This window comes from Wolffia australiana, chromosome 14, assembly GCF_029677425.1.
Source record: "Wolffia australiana isolate 7733 chromosome 14, ASM2967742v1".
NCBI classification, from domain to species: domain Eukaryota; kingdom Viridiplantae; phylum Streptophyta; class Magnoliopsida; order Alismatales; family Araceae; genus Wolffia; species Wolffia australiana.
Genome location: NC_135848.1, coordinates 15773976 through 15783562, shown reverse-complemented (window position 1 = coordinate 15783562; position 9587 = coordinate 15773976). Strand labels below are relative to the sequence as shown.

The following is a 9587-nucleotide window of genomic DNA, read 5'->3' as shown; positions in this document are numbered from 1 at the left end:
CCTTCATGGGGACCAAGATCTAGCATGTATGACCATGAAGATGATGATTGGCTCACTGAACTCATCGATGGGGTACTCCCCCTAGAGAGAATCAACATAGAGGAGGAACATAGAGACAGCTCGAGGATGGTGGGCACGCATAGGCGTACGGATGTACCTTCGACTATCTACCCTTGCTCATGAGTTTTTTCCTATATGTGCGACCAATGCCCCAACAGAGTGTTTATTCTCCGTAGGACATGCAATCATCACCTTCAAAAGGGCATGTCTTACTACTGAAAACATTAAGCTCCTTGTCAGTGCGAAGTGTTGGTTACCTGCCGAGAATGCTCAACTTTGTGATGGTGAAAATTACAAGGGCTTTTCTAATGATGACGACTAGTATGAGGTAATAATTTTGATCTTAAATACCACAACGCTTCATGTGAATTTTTTTTTGATATTTACCCATCCAGTTCACTTTTTGCAAAAGAATCAAAGCTTTCGGTTAGAAGAGATGGTGTAGGAGCTTCTCGGAGGTGCCCAAGTAGAAGCACAAGACGCATGGACTGTGTCATTCTCAGAGGCATCCAAGACGAAAGAATTGTATCATTCATTACACTTATGTATGGATGCAGCTCACTTTTATCTCATTTACTTTTAAATTTACCTTTAATTTAATTTTTCCATATTTTAATTTTTGTATCCTCCCTATATATCTAGGGAAAAATTATACCTAATGTGACCAAAAAAAATCCTCACAATTATGTAAATAAAATAATACACCTTAATGAACTCCTTAATATTTAAGAGTACTAAATGTATTAAAGATTTTTCACACTATTAATCTTATTCTAGGGAGGAAAAAAATTCCCTTTAATAAGCCTTCTCCATATTTTAGAACTTTTATACAACATTGGCTTTTATATAATATTCTCTATATGCACAGGGAAGAAAAGTATACATAATGTGATCATTAAAAAGTCCTCTCAATTATGTAATTGAAACAATACACCTTAATGAATTCCTCAATATTTTAGAGTACTAAATGTATTAAAGATATTGCACTCTATTAACCATATTATTCTACGCAGAAAAAATCCCTTTACTTAGCTTTCTCCTTATTTTGGAACTTTTATACAACATAGGCTCTGATATAATATTCCTGATATATCTGGGGAAAAGATTATGCCTAATTTGATCAATAAAAATTCCTCCCAATTATGTAATTAAAAGAATACACCTTAATGAAATCCTCAATACTTTAGAGTACTGAATGTATTAAAGATGTTGCACACTATTAGTCATATTATTCTAGGGAGGAAAAAAATCCCATTAATTAGCTTTCTCCATATTTTGGAACTTTTATACAACATAGGATCTTATACAATATTCCCAATATATCAAGGGAAAAAATTATACCTAATGTCACCAATAAAAATTCCTCTCAATTATGTAATTAAAACAATACACCTAAATGAACTCCTTAATATTTAAGAGTACTAAAGTACTAAATTTCTAAGGAGAAAAAATTTAAAGGTTTTTTGCCTTTTTAAATGTTTTTACAAATCTGTCACCGACATCATCCGTGATGTCCATCCCATCACGTCACCCGTCTGTGGACCTCCATCACTGTCACAGATAATTCGTCACCGTCTCCGTTACAGATCACCAATTTCGTCATCATCACTGTCATGTCATCCGTCACGGTGCCATCACCATGATGTGTGACGTGACAGAAGATGTCTGCCGTTGCCTTTTCTGATCCTCTCTCGGTCCTCTTTCTCTCTCTCTTTGCCTGAGACGAAAGAGCATACCAAATTTGGATAACAAGACAAATGGCGATATTCATTCTTTTCAGGAATTCAGAAATTCAATTTTTTTATTTTTCAGTACAACTCAATTTATACTCGCAAGTAGGGTTTGACATTTTGGACGGGGGATCAATCTCGCCAGACTAAACTAGGACGGCCAGTCCACCATTTTAGGGTGAACCGGCTGTTCGGGCCGGATCCGGGCCGATGGTTGAACCGGACCAGGACCAGATTAAATAAAAAATAAAACATATCATCCCCACTTCGCCCTCCCCCACACCTGCCTGGTCGCGTCCCCCCTCTCACTCCCTTTGACTCCCTCGCTTTCTCTGTCCCTCCCTCTCTCGCTTTCTCTCTGGTGCTCTTTTTTGCACTCTCTCTCTACCGTTTTCTCTCTCTCGCCCCTTCTATCTCTCTCTCTCTTTATCTCTCTCTTTCTCTTTTGCATGCTCTCTCTCTCTGTCACTCTCTCACATGCTCTCTCCCGTTCTCTCTCTCTCTTGCACTGTTAGACCCCTAACTAGGCAACATTCCTGCCCAAAGGCCTGCGTGCACTCTCTCTCTCCCGTTCTCTCTCTCGCACACTCTTTATCTCCCATTCTCTCTCTCTCACGTTCTCTCTCTCTCACTCGCACGCTCTCTCGCACTCTCTCTTCTCTCTCTCCCATTCTCTCGCGCGCACGCTTGCTCTCCCTCTCACGTTCTCTCTCTCGCACACTCTCTTCTCTCTCTCCCATTCTCTATCACGTGCACGCTTGCTCTCTCTCTCACGTTCTCTTCTCTCTCTCTCTCATTCTCTCTCGCGCGCACGCTTGCTCTCCCTCTCAAGTTCTCTCTCTCTCTCCCACTCTCTTAGTCCCTCTTTCTTGCTCTCAATCTTGAGAATGTTTAGTTTATCCTTGTTTCTTTATCTCCTCCAACTGTCTAGTTTGTTTCAGTGTATTTCAAGCTATGTTAGGTTTCTCCACTCTACACTCTACTCTGTCAAGTTTTCTCCATTTCTTTTAGTTTTCTTCTATTTTTATTTTATTCTTCTTTTCATCATCCGTTATTCTTTTATTTCTTTTTCTCCTATTTTTTATTATTCTTTTATTCTTATTTTATTCCTCTTTCTTCTTCTTTCCATCTTCTTCTCATCTTTATTTTATTATTCTTATTCACCTTTTCTAGTCTTCTTTTACCTTTTCTTCTTCGTTATCGTTTTCCTACTCTTTTCCTTCTTCCTCTTTCTCCTAATTTTCTTATTTCTCATTATGTTTCTTTACCTTCTTCCTTTTCATCTTCCGTTCTTCTTTAATTCTTCAATTACTCCTCTTTCAATCTTTTTTTTATTCTTCTTTTCAAATTTCAAGATTGGACTTTTTGTTATTCAACTTTGACTAGTCAACATGACTGGACTGCGACCGGACCAGGACCGGGGCCGGACGGGACCGCAAGTGCGGAGATCTGCCTAGAGTGTGCAACATGTTCGATTAAATGCCCAACAGCATAGTCGTCTCGGAGAACGAGGTTATTATCAGGGGAGCTGGGACGAGAGGAAGAACTGGCGTTGTTTGTTGATTTGCTTGGAGGAGGAAATGGGGCCGGTGCCGGCTCTGTGGGCGGAGGTGAGGGAGCTGAGCCTCGGAACGACGCCGGCCATCGACGTGCTCGACGGGGCGCCGTCGCCGCTGGCTTTCCTCCGGGACTACGTCTCCGCCAACAAGCCCTGCCTGATTCGCGGCGGCGCCGCCCATTGGCCCGCCGTCGCACGCGGGCTCTGGTCCAGCCCCACGTATCTCGCCGCCGCGGCAGGCAAGGACAGGCAGGTCTCCGTCCATCTGACCCCCGACGGCCGCGCCGACGCGCTCGCCGCCCTCCCCGGCGGCGGCGGAAATGACGAGGCCGGCCGCTGCTTCGCGTCGGCCTGCGTCCAGCGGCTGCACATGGCCGAAGCTCTGCGGCTGATTGCCGACTCGGGGATGAACCCGACCTTCCCGGTGGTGGCGTACGCGCAAGAGCAGAACGACTGCTTCCGCACGCCGGAGGAGTACGGGGGTTCGAAGCTGGCTGCGGACGTGGAGGCGGAGCTAGCGTGGGCGACGGCAGCGGTGGGCGGTGCGCCGGAGGCGGTGAACCTGTGGATCGGCAACGGGCGGTCGGAGACATCCTTCCACAAGGACCACTACGAGAATCTCTACGCCGTGGTCACGGGGGAGAAGCACTTCCTGCTCCTTCCCCCCACCGACGTGCACCGCCTCTACGTCCGCCGCTACCCCGCCGCTTGCTACAGGCACGACTGTGAGCGGCTGCGGCTGGAGCTGGAGGACCCTCCGAGGGAGCTGCCCTGGTGCAGCGTCGAGCCGTACCCGGTCACGCCGGAGGCGGCGGCGATGGCGAGGAAGGAGACGCCGCTCTACTTTGACGGGCCGCCGCCGTTCCAGTGCACCGTCAAGGCTGGGGACATCCTCTACCTGTAGCTTCTTCCTCCCAGTTCATCGTCCATCTCCAACACAACAACCCGCGATTGATTGATTGATTGATTGATTGATTGGTTGTTTGATTCTCGTAGGCCGAGCATGTGGTTCCACCATGTCAGACAGACGCCGGACAGGTCCGGCCTGGCCATCGCCGTCAACTACTGTGAGTGAGTCTGTGAGCTTCTTATGCTTGATTCCGATGGGCTTGACGATTCCTTTTGCGGTGGCAGGGTACGACATGCGCTTCGACATCAAGTACGCCTACTTCAATCTCCTGCAGTCCATCGAATACCCTCCTCCGACCAAGGAAGAGAGAGAGCCCCGGGACGGCCCGCCGCCGCTCACTGCGGAGCAGCGGGCGGCGGGGTACGAATAGTCCGCCAAAAGCGGCGGGGGGATGCTCGACGGAATGCTGGCCTCGCGCCTGTGCTTTCCATGGTCAATTCTTCTGCAGTCTGCACCCTCCAGTAAGTTTCCTTCACTTCATACTAAAAAGGCCATGGAAAGGTCAAACAAAAAATGGCATGCAAGCTGGAAAGAAGTGAGATCTTGAGTAGCAATCTAATGATGTGATGCACCGCGCTTGAATATTCAAGAATTAGATGATTACTTGCATGTTGGAAATGTTTATGTATACAAGATTGTAAACTTTGGGGTCAATGCAGTGATAATATTTTGCAAGATATCAAGTACGTGTGAAGGTTTATTTTTTAATCAATGGAAACCTTGATTTGGCTTACTAAACCAGTTTGATAATTTCCTTAGGAAATATCAATTAACTCAGAAACTAGGTAAAAGTATGATATAAACTACATCAAATGATTTGGTAGATATCTCCAAATAATAAAACAAAATAATATCCCAATCTAATCAATTAATAAAACATAGCGCGAAGGTTATTAAAAAAAACACACACACACACAAAGTAAATATACTGCAAGAATTAGGCTGATTTTACCAACTCGGTTGCCCACATGGCCCGTTAGTCAATTGCGCATACGAAAAATCTGCTCTTAGTTTAGAATTTCATTATAAATATTGATAAGGATTATGGCCAAATAATGGTTTTTTCACTTAAATTTTAGTACATAAATATTCCCATAGGGACATATTACATGGGGACATAGCTCAATAAGTGTGAACTAGTAAGAATTGTGAAATTGTCATGAAAGATAGTTTGTTTTATGGCATATATGAGAGGGACGGATATTATCATATTTACATGCACCCTTAATAAAGTGATTTCAGAACCTGCTCCTGAAGTTGCGCCTAACTTCGCGACTTCTTCAAGTACATATGGATCTTCGTCGAGACTTATTGGTTTCGTTTTCTTTCCTCGTTTTCTTTTATTTCTCTTCCATCATTTAGAGTTGGATTTCTTTTTCGAGGTTTGTATAGTTCTTCTTGCAAGTTTACTATAAAAAAATAATAACTATGCTTCGTGTGATAAGGAAACTAGTTTTATTAGGAGGATAATTTAAGTGATCAGAAGATGTTCTCATTTGACTGCAAAAGTTTCCTTAAAAAATGTGTGAAAATTTTGACCTTTTTTAAAGTTAGAAGTGTTAGATTTGTAAACAATTGGTGTCCAAATCAATTTTTCATATCAAAAGTAAAAATTAATTGACTCCAACCTTTGACATAAACTCAAAATATAAATATTATCATAACACTGCATTTTACTAAATCAAATTCACCACCATTGGTTTCTTTTTCTTTTTTTTCAACCTGTGCAAAAGTCTGGTCTCCGAAAGTTTTGACACGCTTCTTAGAATGCATATATCTTTGTCTTCTAATATATCAGTTTCAAGTTGAAGATACCAGATGTATTGACCATCCTTTGTCACACCTAGAGGGATGGCATATAGGGAGACATGATCAAAAAAAGGGGCTCCCAACAAGAATGTTTTATTGGTCCCTTACCTTGGACTTCATGTCCCCATATAATGAAATAACCTTTTTTAAAAACCCCTACATTTTAACATATATCCTCCAACAACAAACAAAGTGTGTCTCTTTTGGACCAATCTAACTCATTATTGGCGTGCCTTGTTAGTTTATGATATTTAACTTATAAATCTTCGATTGATTTAACCTGGTGAAATCCTTCTAGTTGAACTCACCCAATATACAATCTTAGAATGGCATATGGCATGCTACTCTATTACTAGTATAGAAGAATATAGTGATGGATATTATGTGATCGTCAAGCCAACGACACCACCATGTTTATTAAAGTTCCTTTAAAGAAACATATATTCATTATTACTTTTTTTATGTTTATAATGAATTCCACGAGTGCATGCAATGACTTAGTGAAATTATGATGATACCATAATACACTGATCACTAGTCTTTAAACGCAAATGTTAAATATCCATATTCGATGGATAATTGAGATGGGCATCAAACTATCTAGATAGATATAACACTATATGATCCTTCTTACAATGTTAAGTATGATTGATCATGTATTCGTTAGTGTGGATACACTAAGGACATATGGAAGGTGTTCTTTGGAGAAATATTTTATTGAATTGATCTGTATGAATACGTGAACATTATTACACCTAAATGGCATTCCGATTAATTCATGTAATGGTTGTATATGTGGCCCGTTAACCTATGACACAAAGGACATATCATGGATGAAAGGCTATGTTTTGACCATGGGCTTATGAGTCTGTAATCATTGGATTTGATCAAGTCTTAGCTTGGATACAGTAAAAAGTACACGAAAGTGATTGAGTGGTCAAGATGAGATTTTCCGCCCTTGGTATAGGAGGAGACTAACTCAAGGAACATGACACGTATAAATATGTGGCCAGGGTAGTTAGGATATCAAATAGAACATTCTCAAATTATCCACATTACACCTCGATACTTAGCGAATGATGGACTAGGGTTTGAAGATTAACCCTTCCCAAAGTAATATACGAAGGATTATACATATCCAGTAATCGATGACAGAAAATATTTCATAATAGAGTTCAAAGACGACTCTATATCTTCACGAGCATGAGGTGCAGCTTGGCACCCCAAGGACTGGAATCTTAACCTATCAATTGGGTTTAATCGATCTTTGATTAAATAATCTATATATTGATATGGTTTATAAATGAGGTTGGTCAAAACATATTAATGTAGAATGATGTTTGGCATATGGGCCTAGAGAGTCCCACGCATAAGACTAAATGGACGTTGGAAGATATATTTTATTTTAAGGATTTTTATGAAAAATCCTTAATAGGTATAAATAAGGAGGGCACCCATTTTAGGTGCCCATGCCAACCAGACTTGCCCCCCCTTTCTTCTTCCCTAATTTATCCACTCACTCCACAAGATCTGTTTGGTACTAAAAGATCCATAAGATCTTGAAGAATAAGTGGTCAAGAAGGAGAGGAGATCTAACAACCTACTAATCGTGTGGATACTTTTGGAGGCCTGAAAATTAAATGGCTAGAAAAATCTCTCCCAAGAAGCAAGTCAAGGGAGAAACATTTACCCACAAGATGCTTCCTATTATATGTGTTTTAGATATTAATTATGAATTTATCCTAGCTTCCAATTCATTGAAATTTGTTTTGTGCGCCATTATCCAGAGCCCCACAACCCAACACATAGAATCATTCTTACTTTGTTTTAAGTACAGTCTGTCCTAAAAAGGGCTATGTGATAGAATGTCACTAAAAATTTATGAAAATATCAACTTCCCTAATTTCATCTCAAGGGTAATTTAATTTAAATAAAATCTAAATTTAATGACAATTTTTCATCACTAGAGGGGTTGGAAAGGAATTACTTAAACTAATTTATGTTTCATGATTAGTCAATTAGAGAAAGTTGGATAAAAAAATATTCAATATCTATTAATGTTAATGATAACCTGGAGTTAAAAATGACATGAATAACTATAGTAAGATTTATGAAAAAAAACATAAATATTAGGTACTCTTTGACATATCCCAATGAGTTTTGTATTACTATGAAAGGGAAAATCCAACGAGCTACCTTGTGTAATTATACAGACTAAATTATACCAGATCCATCACGATTTTAAGTTTTCTAAAGTGAAAATTATTAAGCAAATATAAAGAAATATACCTCAAAATTTTGAGGGCTCTAGCGTTGAATCATTATGTTCCTTAATGATCATCTTCCTAAAAGAATCCATTGTTCAACAATAAAAAATACATATTATGTCCAATTACTAAAACAAGATTTTTACCAAATTTTAGATTAAAATTGTATGATCAATAAATGATATATCTAAGAAGGGGAATATGTTTATTTATATTTTATGGAGTTTTGATCAAGTTTGTGTTGGGTTATGTGCCTTGGTTCAACCATGAAAACATGGTTTCGTGATGCAAAAGCATCAATCGATTCTCAATCGATCTATAAAATCAATACATCACATGTACCTTATGGGGAACTTGTTCCTCCCATGACTGGCTCACTTTGAATTTTCTTCTGAAGCCGTTCACATGCTCGATCTCTAGAAGTATTCACGCAATCATGTTGTGCTTGGATCTCCACCTCTTCTTCTTCAACTCTCCTTGAAAATTTTGAAGATTTTCTCACCATGAAGACACTCTCCTTAGTTGAGTAGAGAAGAGAGCAGAGTGGAGGGGGCCTCTTAATTTTGGCGGGCCTGGGTGCTTGAAATGCGTCACCCTTCCCGATTTTTAGTTTACTTACATTTTTCTCAAAAACCCTATTAAGGATTATATATTCACCAATGCCCCAATGATCTTATGTGTGTGAGACTCAATGCCCATGTATCAATCCAATAAATAAGTTGAGTGGCCCAATAACATTTATTAGCCAACCTTATTAATTAACTACATATAGATTAGTTAACAAAGTATCAATTTAACCCAATCGATAGGTTAAGTTTCCAACCTGTGGGGTGCCAAGCTATACCTCGTGCTCTTGAGGATACTGACTAGTGTTTGAACTCTCTCATGAAACCTTTACCATCATCGATTACCGTATATTTATAATCCATCATCCACGCGAGACTCTCAAATGGCTTAGGGTAGGGTTGATTTTCAAACCCTAATCCGTCATTCGAAAAGTATTGATGCGTAATTGGGGTCATTGGAGAATACCTTTTCCAATATCATCACTACCCTTGACTGGGATTTTTCTGCATCGTCTTCCTTGAGTCAATCTCCTCTTGTACCGAAGTCGGATGATCCCGTCTTGACCACTCAATCACCTCCGTGAACTTCTTATTGCTGGGTTCTATAGGCCTATATCTGGATGAAGAAATCAAAACGTTCCGTAGTGGAATACTTAAATGTAATCAAACGGCATCATTAAAAATATT

At 40.2% G+C, this 9587-nt stretch overlaps 1 protein-coding gene across 2 annotated transcripts; it reads left to right on the top strand.

Annotated features, from left to right (window-relative positions):
* The first annotated feature begins 3093 nt into the window (after positions 1–3093).
* Positions 3094–4937, top strand: LOC144712318 (2-oxoglutarate (2OG) and Fe(II)-dependent oxygenase superfamily protein). Of its 2 annotated transcripts, none has more exons than XM_078586555.1 (3): positions 3094–4248; positions 4345–4419; positions 4483–4937. In XM_078586555.1, the coding sequence occupies exons 1-3, from the start codon at positions 3371–3373 to the stop codon at positions 4721–4723; spliced, it is 1194 nt and encodes a 397-aa protein (XP_078442681.1). In that variant the 5' UTR covers positions 3094–3370; the 3' UTR covers positions 4724–4937. The 2 variants fall into 2 exon arrangements, with proteins under 2 accessions (XP_078442681.1, XP_078442682.1); XM_078586556.1 differs by having other exon boundaries at positions 3104–4248; positions 4345–4415.
* Positions 4938–9587: the final 4650 nt, after the last annotated feature.

Excerpts from the sequence above, each read along its gene's own strand:
- LOC144712318 (XM_078586555.1), top strand. The coding sequence starts at position 3,371 with ATGGGGCCGGTGCCGGCTCTGTGGGCGGAGGTGAGGGAGCTGAGCCTC. Across the intron at positions 4,249-4,344 it reads GCTGGGGACATCCTCTACCT|GCCGAGCATGTGGTTCCACC; the intron begins GTAGCTTCTTCC and ends TGATTCTCGTAG. Across the intron at positions 4,420-4,482 it reads ATCGCCGTCAACTACTGTGA|GGTACGACATGCGCTTCGAC; the intron begins GTGAGTCTGTGA and ends TTGCGGTGGCAG.